Raw genomic sequence first — 12,890 nt, 5'->3', positions numbered from 1 at the left:
ATATTATTTCCACATAAAATTGTTACCGAAATTTTATACCAAATTTTATTTTATTTTTTTTTTTAATTTTTTTTTTATTTAACGATTAAGAGAGTGTTTTTAAATGAATTTGTGATTTTTTTATATTTTTTAAAAATATTTTAAAAAATGATTAAAAAAATAAAAAATAAAACATATGCCTTTGGCAGAAGATTTCTACCAAAATCTTCTATGGGTGTAGCAGTTTCCTTTCACATATTCATGCATGAAATGAAGCATAGAACATTGTGGAAGCTGCATATACGATAAGTCGGATCGATCAGTTTTACCTGGTTTCTCTCCCATCAGGCCATACAGTACATGGGTACTGATCTATTGGACAATGATTCTATCACTGTCGATTTTACGACTTTTCCGTGCATTCATATTCAGATGTGATGTTGATGTTGATATTTTCTCCTCTATGTAAAAATAATTAAAACTTATTATAATTTTTAGTTGTCCCATTTTTAATTCAATATTAATTCATACGGAATATTAATAACATTAAAGAGAAAAAATAAAGTCAAAACAAAACCAATCCCACACAAAAATATAAAATTTACCTGATTTAATAACGTGTCTATTTTTATAAAAATGCAAACAATTTTATTAAAGAGTAATGTCAGAAAAAAATCACTATAACAGTACACACTTTATACTTACTGCATAGTTACTTCTACTTAATTGTTTCCAACACTTATTTGGAGAGATGTGTAGTCTAGATAATGTCACATCATGTATATAAAATAAATACTCCTAATAATAACTTCTTATCTATATTTATTCTTTATTAAAATATAAATCAAATATATAGTGCGGCAATATGGTCATTGCAAAATCCAAACTAGTAGGCTCAAGAGCGGCTTTCTATATTCGCTGATATGTTTTATGGTCCAAGGCTTATTAAAAATCTATAAAAAAAAATAAAACCCATAATAAATTTTGATTGGATTGGATTACCAAACGACGTCGGAGAGACATAGATCAATAAAGATAATTATATAATATTTATCATTAGTTTAACATTGTCCAGATTATTTACTTTGCTTCAACCAAAAAGTTGAAAGATCTTTTTTCCGAATTTCTATATATGTCACAAATCATGTCAACATAACTCAACATCTTCATAAGGATAATATATATCTTCAATATTAATAACCTATCATGATTTTCAAGTCATCACTTTAAAACTAAATGAATTATACCATGGTAGAAAGTAGGATATATTAATAGAATAAATTTTAGCAGTCATTGTTTCGTTGCATCTGAGCGCACACCTGATGTATCCATCAAACAGTACGTTTCGTTGAGTGAGTTGAGAGTGACTGGCGTAGACGCCAGACAGACGAGAGAGAGAGAGATCATATTACTCATATTAATATAAGAGATGGTGGAGAAACTGTAAGACATGTTATCTGAGTGTTATGACGGCTGATATTAATCATTTAAATTAGAATCTATATTAATGGACAAAGTGGAGTGGGAAGGGCACGCAGCAGCTTTTTTTTGTTTAATTTCTTTGTAAATTGTAAGAAAAGGAATGGGGACAAAAAGAGTCATTCATACCTCATAGAAAGCTTACAAAGGAATGACTAAATTCACTTCATCTCCCTCCATTAACAATTTATTTACTCTTTTTAATTCAACTATGTAATTAATTGCAAACATGGGTTCGATCTCAAATTTCAGTACGTTATTAATTTTTTATTATAAATAATTATTTTTAATATTAATAACTCATATGACCATATATATATATATACTCATTAATTATAACATAATTAGTAAGCGAGTCCGCCGTTTTCCTTTCGAGTGATTACAAATTATAATATAATATGATTGCAATCAATTCAATACTGGGTGGGCCAAACAGGATGAAGCAATAATATTATGCGGATTGACCCAGGTACGTGGCATGCAGCCTCAATAATTTCACATGATAATTTTATAAAACAAAAAGATATTCCTTTTCATTCTTTTGTCTGCTATATTCTCTTACAAAAATTCGGCCGACAAGGTGGCCGGGCGTCAATCCATGATTTCTCATTTGAGTAACATGGATATCATCTTTTTTATTGAGGTTCTAGGGTGCTTTACTTTTACAATTTTTTTTTTTTTTTCTTTTTTGCCCTAATGTGGGAATTTAAGGTTGTGTAGCTCTCATGAGGAAACACTAGGTCCCTAAGCATATATATATATATATATATATGAGAAAAGTTACTTTGTCTCTCTCATTTGATCGCTGGTAAAAAAAAAATTATTTTTTATTTTTATTTAATGATTAAGAAAATGATAAAAGTGGAGCGATATAGTAACTCTACTTTTATATAAATATATATATATATATATATATATATATATATATCTACCCATACCCCCCGTACTCATTGCTCAAAAGAAAGGAGCTAGCTAGGGGCATATGCCCCGCTCCACACTTTCTTTTTGGTTGAAATTCATTCATCCTTTTTTTTCCTTTATTTTACATAAAAATGATAAATACGTATTGTTTTTCATAATATTTTGCACAATAATATTTTTTTAAAAATGTTATTTTTATAAACTAACTTGTAAAAATAACATCATTTTATCAAAATACTTTTATTTTATAACATATGTTATGAAATATGTTGCGTGAATATTATTACTCTACTTTACAACCTCAAATTCCATGTCAAGTCCACAAATTTCTTTTCAAACTTGAAAGCTATTTGACTTATAATAGTAATTAAATTATGAGTAATACTACATAAAGTCATGGTATGCGCTAAGAAATTTGTAAAGCAAATTACTAAAGTATTTTTCATTGGTAGAAGAGAGAAAACAAGAAATATATAGATCTTTTCTAAAAAAATAAAAGTTATGATCTCTACATTGTTTGAACATGTGTGAGAATAATAATTTAGGTGCGGTATGGATAGTGAGATGAAATGAAATGAAATAGTTTTAGAGAAAAGTTAAAAATTGAATAAAATATTATTAGAATATTATTATTTTTTAATATTATTATTGTTTTGGGATATGAAAAGATTGAATTGTGTATTATATTTTATATAAAAATTTAAAAAAATTGTAATGATGAGATGAGATGAAATAAAATAAAATATTTTTACTATTCAAACGGGGCTATATAAACTTATATATATGTTATTTTTTAATTTTCACCTAAAAAATATATGAATTTTGGAGAAATGTATATATATGAATTTTATTTTATGGAATAAAACAATCCTCTACTCGTCATGAAGTCCTTGAGTTTGTAAAGGGGACAAAAGTTTGGTAGAAGCTTTAGATTATTTGCTTCTTAAATTCAAATTGACAGAGAATTTGAATAAGTTGATCAAATTGATGGACAGAATCTTATCTTTTATCTCTTCCTTTCACAGAAAAAAATAAATTAGTATATCTAGATATACTAATTATTTTTTCTTCTTTTGTAAGAAGATGAACAAATCGATTACAATCCGACATGGTTAAAGTGGAGCAGATAAAAGTTGTATCATAAAGCTATATATATTATATGGTAAAGTAATCAGGTAGTTAATTCATTCTTTAACATGGTTTTTGGATATATATATATATATATATATATATATATAGAAAGAGAGAGAGAAATGCTCTAGTCATAAAGAAATTACACAAAAGTAATTTTACAAATTGACGTAATTTCATGTGATTTGTTAGATTGTAAAGTTATTTTTATTATAAAACAAATCCGACGGATCCCATGAAATCACGTCAGTTTGTAAGATTACTTTTGTGTAATTAATTTGTGACTGTAGCACTCCTCGTATAATATATATATATATATATATATATATTCTTCTTTTGAATCACAAACCAGCTAATTCATTAATTAATATCAACATGCTTGCTTGCTTTCTGAGCAGACACCAGCAAATTATTATCTGATTAGGTCTAATTTATGATGGTTTAGGCAATGCTCACGAAGTGAGATTTTTGTACACACTTTGGAGATTCTTTTGATCAACTTGTATTATTTTATTGCAAAACCAGGACAAATACCTACCAAATTGCATGCATGCTGACAATTTCGTGTATGGGCAGGATGCCAGAATACAAAACATCATGCAGTATCCTATAATAATGCTAGTAACTAGTTGTTCACACTTGCAATTAAATAAATGTTTTGGACATCAAAAAAATATTTATAAAAGTAAATCTATAAATTTATATGATTTGATATCGTATATTAAATTATTAAATTATTTTTATTATAAAACAAATCAAAAGTTTCTTTATATAGCTGTAGCATTCTGTAGAATTAATGCTCCAAAAAGTTGTTGACTTTTAATTATGTCGATGACATGACTGTGACGTTTTTATGAATGCTATGGCATTATTTGATTACATAAGTATCGTTTGTTTTTATAGATAAGTTGAGATAAAAGGTAAAAGTTAAATAAAATATTATTAAAATTTATTTTAAAAATTAAAAAAATTAAATTAATTATTTTATTTTATATAAAAATTTAAAAAAATTATAATTATTAAATAAAATAATAAGAGAAATTTTATAAAAGTGAACTAGAGCTAAAAGTAAAAACAAAAATAGTTATAGAAGAACTTTCATTAGAGAGGAAAGATATGGGAAAAATAACCATTACTACAACTGTACAGCAACGACAATAATATTATTAATTAAAAATAATAAAAAAAGAAAAGGCAAGAATCAACTCGTGAAAGCTCTGTATTTAACTTATTAGGCAAAATAAATTAAGAAGGAAAGTATCGTTCTACTTTTGCTTCTCTTTTTAGTCTGCAAAGATTAGGATATATTTTGTCAGTATTTGTTATCTTTCAACGAGTTATTATATCATCCTTGATTAATGTAACATGATAATTGAGTTTAATATGATCATGTACGTACAGTTTAATTTCCACTAAGCACATATGAGAGAAAGAGTCAAGACTGCCCCCCGCCCGTAGTGCCCATTAATTAATATTCCACAAGTACTTGTTCCTAGAACTATTATTGGCATGATATGGCTGAATTAATTGATCATTTCGTCATCTAATTCAAGAGCGTTCCACGCTAAAAGTCTGTAACTTGATTGACATAAACTTCCGGCTTCCAAAATGGAGATCTTGAATTCAAAGAATCGAAACCCCCCTCCAAAAATATATAAAAAAAAATCACGAGAGTTTTATACGATCGAGAATCATTGAGCCTATATATGGTTGGATAAAGAACTTTTAAAATTCATTTAGCATCCATTCATGAGCCTAAATAAAAGGTTGAGAATCTAAAGACATGCATAATATTTGAAATCATATATGGTTGATTTGGCATCCAAACTTAAATCTAAGTTCAAATTCTCCTATCTAAACACAACCTTGGCCCTTTTTTTCATGCTAATAGGTTTTAAAGATTCTTAGAAAAGTTTTTTTACATTCTTTTTCTCTTAATTAACCACGCTAATGCTTTCGATCTCGAGTTTATGGGACAAGGATAATTTGTTTAAGCATTTTAATTTGTTATAGAACACTCTTATTTCACATTTTAGCTAGCTATTTAGTTTGGTAAAGTTTTGATGAACCAAATATTTTATGAGTAACTTGAGATCTTCAAGAACTTTCCGTATGCCCTCGATCACCCTCACTGATCACTTCTCACACGCCTTTTAATATACTGAATGGACCCCTCTCGGAGGGGTGCCGGACCAACCAAAGAGGTGACTTGTGCCTCTCTCTTGCCTATGATGCATGCAATCGGACCCATTCCTCACATACGTACCCTCAATCTAATTTGATTCAATTACTTCGAAGCATAGTTACTTCGTTCCCGTCGATCTGTTCTCTCCTCTTTTCAAGAAGTACTTGGATCGTGAGCACTGACATGTTAATCTAGCAATTCCCCAAATCTTGTTTCTTTTGGTAGGATGCTAATCTAACCTATGGCAGCATGCAGTAGTGGACGATGATAATCGACTTGCATTTGTTTTCTCCAAAAAGATTGGAGCATGCATGTTACCTCTAGTCCGAGTAACACGTATATATAGGTGTTTATATATATATATATATATATATATATATATGTGTGTGTGTATTTGTATGTATGTATGTATTGGTTTTTGAGAATGAATAAATTTAAATAAAAAGAAATATCCTAGTCATAAAATAATTATACAAAAATAATTTTATAAATTGATATAGTTTAATATAATTTATCAGATTATAAATTTATTTTTATTATAAAATAAATCTAATAAATTATATAAAATTACAACAATTTATAAAATTATTTGACGACAGACACTCTTAAATAAAACAAAGACGCCCCAAGAGTGTCCAAACTCCAAAGAGCATCTTACTGTGCACTGATGACTGATGACTGATGATGAGCGTCCGCCCACGAACAAGCCCACGAATCTTGGCTTGGTGGCTGGTGCAATTCCTCTGTTACAAATTGCAATATAATATTACAAAAAATACATCTTTGAAATTAAAAAATTTCATAAATAACATCTTCAAAAAGAAAAGGAGCAGCAGCAAGATAAGAGATACAGGAGTGGGACAGTGCATTATGAAGATGATGATGTCCTTTTCCCAAGTTTGTCCGGACTCTATTTATTTATTGAGTTTATTTTTTTAAAATTATTTTAAATTTTAAATTTTTTATTTATATAATAAATATTTAATAAAAAAATAAAAATTTAAAATAATATAGAGTGTGAAATATTAAGAAGTTATGAAGATTTTTTAATTTTATAATATGAAAAATATTATTTAGAGAGATAAAATTGATCAATTATAATTTTTATTTTTATTTTCTAATTTAATAATTAAAGAAGTGATTATTAATAAATTATTATTTTTTTAAATAAATAAAAAATAATTGAAATAAAAATAAAAAATAAATAAAAAATACATTTATACGGTCAACTTTCTCGATTAGAAACGTCGGTCCCAGTATTATATATACGAGTTCTCTCCCCTTAGGCCTAATTGAAAGCCACCCATTGAAAAAAAAGTGAGTACTCAACAAATAACAAATTGGCTGCTCTCCCTGCTCTGTTACTCTATTTATGCTCTGATTTTTATTGGGGCAAGTAATAACTTCTCTTATTTCTTATATAAAGGCTCTGTTTCTCTCTGAAGCTTCAAGTTGTTGGGGAAAGAAATGTATGCAGACACCGGGTTTTTGTTTCCTTATTTTCAGAATTTCACTCAGGAAGCTCAACAACTTGATGAATACTGTAAAACCCAGAGGTCCGGTGCTTCAATGGTGCTGCCTCTTCTACTTCTCTCTAATTTGGCTGCTTACTCTTTCTGGATTTTTAATTGATTGCATTCGTTGATTTGGTTTTAAACTACGTATGAGCTAATTTGCTGTAAAGGATTTATTTTTCTTAAAAAAAAAAAATCTTTCAATGTGTACTTTTACATCTGTTTTTTTCTGTACTCTGAATTATCCACTGTTTGGTTTGCTTGGTAAGAAAATGAGGCAAAAGCCAATGGAACAATTGTGTTTCGTTGAATTTGGATCTCGGAAAATTCAATCTAACATTCACAGTTCATAATTCAGGATTTTATTTTAATTTTTTAGTTTTCTACTTTGTTTACTCCAATGTTTGGTCGCTGAGAAAAATAGAGGGAAATGGAAAAAAGGTAATATCAGTAATGAAAGTGTGGTGTCCTTGTGTTTTGTGCTGTTGGGTTTTCAACAAAAGTGACGGCAAACAATTCTTTGCTTTTATTTTTAGCAATACTTTTTAGAACATAAATGGAAACAGCTATGAGTTTCCTTTACGTGCTGGATCTGGAAAAGGATATGAAATGGAAAGAAAAGGTATAAATGGGAAAAAATTTCGGTCATAGTTCCGTGTACCATACTCTTCCTTCCATTCTCTTTGAATTTTTCATGTGAACTCTTTGCTGGGTTTGTTGATGGGGAAGGTTGTTAAGAAAAACGAGTAGGGGAAATGGAAAAGTTAATCTTTATCTTCGTTTTCCTCAAAGGTGTCTATTTTTTCTGAAAAGAAAATTAGGGAAAATGGAGGAAAAGAAAAGGCTCCAGTTAAATTTGGTATAAGATCTATGCTTTGGCTAAAAATGGGTGATTTACACGGCAAAATATGAGGGGCTTCGAAGTTAAGCCATTTAAAGAAGATTCAAAGGCAACTTTATATTTTACAGTGCTTCTTACTAAGTGCAGTGCTTGGAAAGCTGCGAACTTTAGTTATAAATAGGGAATCGGGTGCTTGGAAAGTGCGAACTTTAGTTTTAAGCAGGAAAGTGCTTGTGGTTTTGGTTTCTATATAAATGCTCATTTATGAGTTAAATTTTGGTAATATCAAGCCAACTTCTGCAAAATTTAACGTGGAATACAAAGATAGCCAGCTTTTCTAGATTACACCCCTGGCCCCCGGTTTTTCTCTTTTCTTTTGACTCTTTTGCTGGTATGGGTAGATTTGCTGGATATCTGTGACCTTTTGTCTGTCTCTTTTTTCCTGAATTCTATATCTGGAGTGGAATTGTGGGAAACTCACTGAACATACTTTCCCATTCGATTGCAATCACCTGCTATACCACTGCATCTCTGTGTCTTAGATTAGGGTCAATAAAAGTGTCTTCTTTGTTATTACTGGCTACTTGTTAATTTTCTCCCCTTGTTGTAATGCAGGGCAACCTGGTCCAGACCTCTATATCGGAATATGACTTGGGAGGAGAAGGGGATCTGTTCAAAGCTCCTGAACCCATCATTGAAGAACCGGTTGTGACCCTTGATCCAATGACGGCCGCCATTTCAATCATATCTTGTGGGGAAGATGTTATGTCGACCCAAGGACTCAAGGTTGCAGACATTGAATCACTTCAAAATGAGCAGCTTTTGAGTGAGGTTTTCTATGAGTGCAGGAAGGATTTATTGGAAAAAGCCGCAATAGAAGCACCACTCTCTGAGGTCCTGGATATCAAGATTCCTCTTTCAAGGACAGATGAAAATCAAATTCAAGAGAACAAACTTCCTGTTGTGCCATTCCAGAAAAGTGTCAGCTCAGAATGTTTAAGCTCAATGGATTGGATGCATGGAGCTGCCGCCAAGCCAAGTTTCCTGGATTTTCATGGCATGGATTTTGGTGCAGTTTATGGAATGCGGAGGGCATTTAGTGAAGGAGACATAAAGGTTAGCCCTAATTAATTCACCAATTTTTCTGAAATGTTTATAATTTGAGGTTGACGTTGTTATACAGTTTATTGTTCGCTCCCAACAATGAAACGACATTTAATTTATTTGCAAAGATTAGGTTCAACAAGAGGCTATGCATGGCTTTAAGAAAAGTGATAAGATAATTTGATGCAAAGAAGAAAAGAAGAATATATGTTACAGGATGCTAAAAATATAGGAAACACTTTTAGTACTTTGCTGTGGAGTTAACAGGATACTCTTCTATGTGGTTTTAAGACTCATATATTTGGGATTAAAGCTTAGTTGAGTTGAGTTTGCTGTATTTTTTATGTCCTTTTACCAATTAAAAAATGTTGAATATAATTTTTTAATATTATTTTTGTTTTCAATTTTGTAAAACTTGTATTGATTTTTGTGTTTGGATAATGATTAGGTAATGATTAGATCAAAAATTTGAAAAATTGAAATTGAAAAGTGTTTTGTGTTTGAATGATGTTTGACAATAAAATTATGAGAATTTTTTGCCTGTCCAAACATGCCCATAATTGAACACCAAGCATTCATCGGCTTTGTAACAAGTCATGGACTGAGAAACGTTTAGATGTTTCTGGCCATTCCAACAGAATGGGGATGGGTCATTGATACTGAGTTTTTGTGACAGACTCTCGGTAATGGCATGAACCTCATCCGTTCTCCTTGTGAGCGCCAATTAATTAACAGCAACTGCACTACTGAAGAGCGCCAGGAAAAGCTTTCCAGATATAGGAATAAGAAGACAAAGAGGAACTTCGGTCGGAAAATCAAGGTAATCAATAGTCAATGTGTGTCCTTTAATTAACTCTTAACAATTTTGAAGAAATATTAATCGATGATTGATTGTCTTTACTTATCAGAAACAACATTTTGTCCACTGCTATTTCTTCAGAATTATCAGAGTTAAAGTTGTGTTCATAGCATCTGAATTCACAGCTATATAACCATGCTGTGTCCAAATGTTGCCATCCCTTGGAAATGCAAAAAATGAGTGGATCACATCAGATTGCATGGACTTATCAACGTCCACTTACATAGTCTTTTTCAAGTTTGCTACTGGCGATCTCTTGAAAGCCACTCTTGTTAATTAATCCCTTGGAAATATTGCTGTATTTGGCCTTAATTAATGACCTTTGTCGTTACTTTCAGGGGCCTCAGGAAGTTCTTTTTAATTGGTTGATCTACATGTTTGATGATTGTCATTCACATTATAATTAAGTTTAAAAGCTAATTCATTGTTTGGTCTTACTCATATGTTGTCCTACATAGGAGAGTAGGCAACTTATCCTTCAAATATAAAAGCTAAAAGCCACCCACTGTCCCCAAATTTAGCTGCACATTGCTTTGCGTATAACACCAAAAGAAATGAGAACCCACAGAACAACCAATGCTTAACTCCCATATTATGCTCTCACTTTGAATATATATCTTTCACTTGCAATCTTTTCCACTTGTTTGCCATTCACTGAATACAAAGCAGCCCCTGAATTGATTCCTTGCGCTTATGATTTGGCTTTGTTTCAGTATGCTTGCAGGAAGGCTCTTGCTGACAGTCAACCAAGGATTCGTGGAAGGTTTGCAAAGACTGAGGAACCAGATGCCAAGAGGGAGTAATTGTTCACTAGTTCAGTACGAGGAATCGTGAAGTAATGAAAGAGAGAGCCGACGCATGGAAAATAGACTCAGACTCGATGAAGAGTTTAAATAGGTATTTCTCAATAAACCAGAGACCCCAACTCTTGTAGCCTCCCTTGATCTCTTGATTTGTAGTAATAAGCACCTATGTAGATTGAAATACTCAAGTAGTGTTGTTGTACATGAGTTTGCTAAATAAACGAGGAAGCAAAAGTCTGTAGTTATTCATATATATATATATATATATATATATATATGCTATGTAATGGCAATGTTATCATTTCTCTATTCTTGCTTCCACTTTACAAATGATATGATCCGTCACGATGTTGCTCTCGCGCCATCATCATCCACAAAAACTCCTAGAAAATATATTTCAATATGCACACAAGCCCCTTTATATAGGCAAGACTAGGGCCCTTACTTATTACTCTACAACCTTTGGGCTACTCTCATTATTTCATACATAAAAAAAAAAAAAAAACAAGAGTTAACCACTTTATTTATTAAGGGCAATTACACGCTTGATAGATGAAGTGAATCACCTTAGAGAAGACAAATGGTTTTCTAAGGAAATCAAAAGTCTAACATTCTCTTACTTGGTTCACTTAATAGATAAAATTGAAATGACAAAAAAATAATACCCTTAATTTTGTCAAGGTTTCCTATGCACGAACCATGACGGTATTGCTCTCTTTAATGAGCATTTCCCTTCCATACGTCACATACGTCACAATACATAGTATTCCTTAAAATACTTTATGAACAACTAATAAAAGTCATTCGAGTCCAACTTAATCACCAAATGGATATAACAAATTTGTTACTTTATGTGCAAAATTGAAACTGAAACTGAATTCAACTTTATTCTTTGTGGAATATATAGAAACATGAGAGAGATTACACTTTAAATAGGCCCATACGATCTACTTGACCCTGAAGCTGTTTTACCGGTAAACATTTGGTCATTGGATTGGCTAACATCAAATTTTTACTAGTGTGCTCAATATACACCACATTATTTCTTATGCTTTCTCTCGCACTCAAATACTTTATGTCAATATGCTTGCTTCTGCTTCCGCTCTTATTGTTCTTTGAGAAGAACACTACAACGGTTATCACAAAGAATTTTTATTGGTCTTTGAATAGAATCGACAACTTTAAGACCATAAATAAAATTCTTCAACCACATGGCTTGTGTCATTGCTTCATAGCACGCAATAAGTTCTGCCTCCATAGTAAATGTAGTAACTATAGATTGTTTCGTACTTTTCCAAAATATAGCTCTTTCAGCAAGAACAAAGATATATCCAGAAGTAGACTTTATAGTGTCTACACACCTGAAAAAAAATTGAATCTGAATAACCAACTATTTGCAAATTTTCTGTATGCCTGTAGGTTAGCATGTATTCCTTGATTCCTTGCAAATACTGCATCACCTTCTTTGCAGCTATCCAATGTTGAAGATCTGTGTTATTTTGATAGTGACCCAATAATCCAATTGTTAGACATATGTTTGGACGGGTGCAAACTTGAGCATACATCAAGTTACCCACTGCAGATGCATAAGGCACACTTTTCATCCGCTTTTGTTCCAATGAATTTTCAGGTAATTGACCTTTATGAAATTTATCACATTTGATTATAGGAGCTACAGAGACTTTACAATCTTTCATAGCGAATCTCTGTAAAACTTTTTCAATGTAGGCCTTTTGAGACAGTCCTAAGACTCTTTATTTCTTGTCTCTGTGAATCTCTATGCCAATGACATAAGAGGCTTCACCCATATCCTTCATTTTAACATTTCGGGAGAAATTGTTTAGTCTCATGTAATAAGTCCAAATCACTGCTTGCAAAAAGAATATATTCTACATATAGGACTAGGAAAATGTATTTGTTCCCACTAACCTTAAGATATATACATTGATCAACAAGATTCTTGATAAAACTGTATAAGATAACAATCTTGTGAAATTTTAAATACCATTAACAGGAAACTTGTCCATAAAGAGACTTTTTCAACTTGCATACTTTCTGACTGTCATCACTGAAA

At 31.1% G+C, this 12,890-nt stretch overlaps 1 protein-coding gene across 1 annotated transcript; it reads left to right on the top strand.

Moving 5' to 3' along the window:
• Positions 1-6,994: 6,994 nt before the first annotated feature.
• On the top strand, positions 6,995-11,065 carry LOC109004589. Its single transcript, XM_018983187.2, has 4 exons — positions 6,995-7,267; positions 8,666-9,166; positions 9,831-9,974; positions 10,727-11,065. The coding sequence occupies exons 1-4, from the start codon at positions 7,163-7,165 to the stop codon at positions 10,814-10,816; spliced, it is 840 nt and encodes a 279-aa protein (XP_018838732.1). The 5' UTR covers positions 6,995-7,162; the 3' UTR covers positions 10,817-11,065.
• The last annotated feature ends 1,825 nt before the right edge of the window (positions 11,066-12,890 follow it).

This window comes from Juglans regia, chromosome 16 (assembly GCF_001411555.2).
Source record: "Juglans regia cultivar Chandler chromosome 16, Walnut 2.0, whole genome shotgun sequence".
Lineage (NCBI taxonomy): Eukaryota > Viridiplantae > Streptophyta > Magnoliopsida > Fagales > Juglandaceae > Juglans > Juglans regia.
This window is presented reverse-complemented; position numbering and strand designations above follow the sequence as displayed.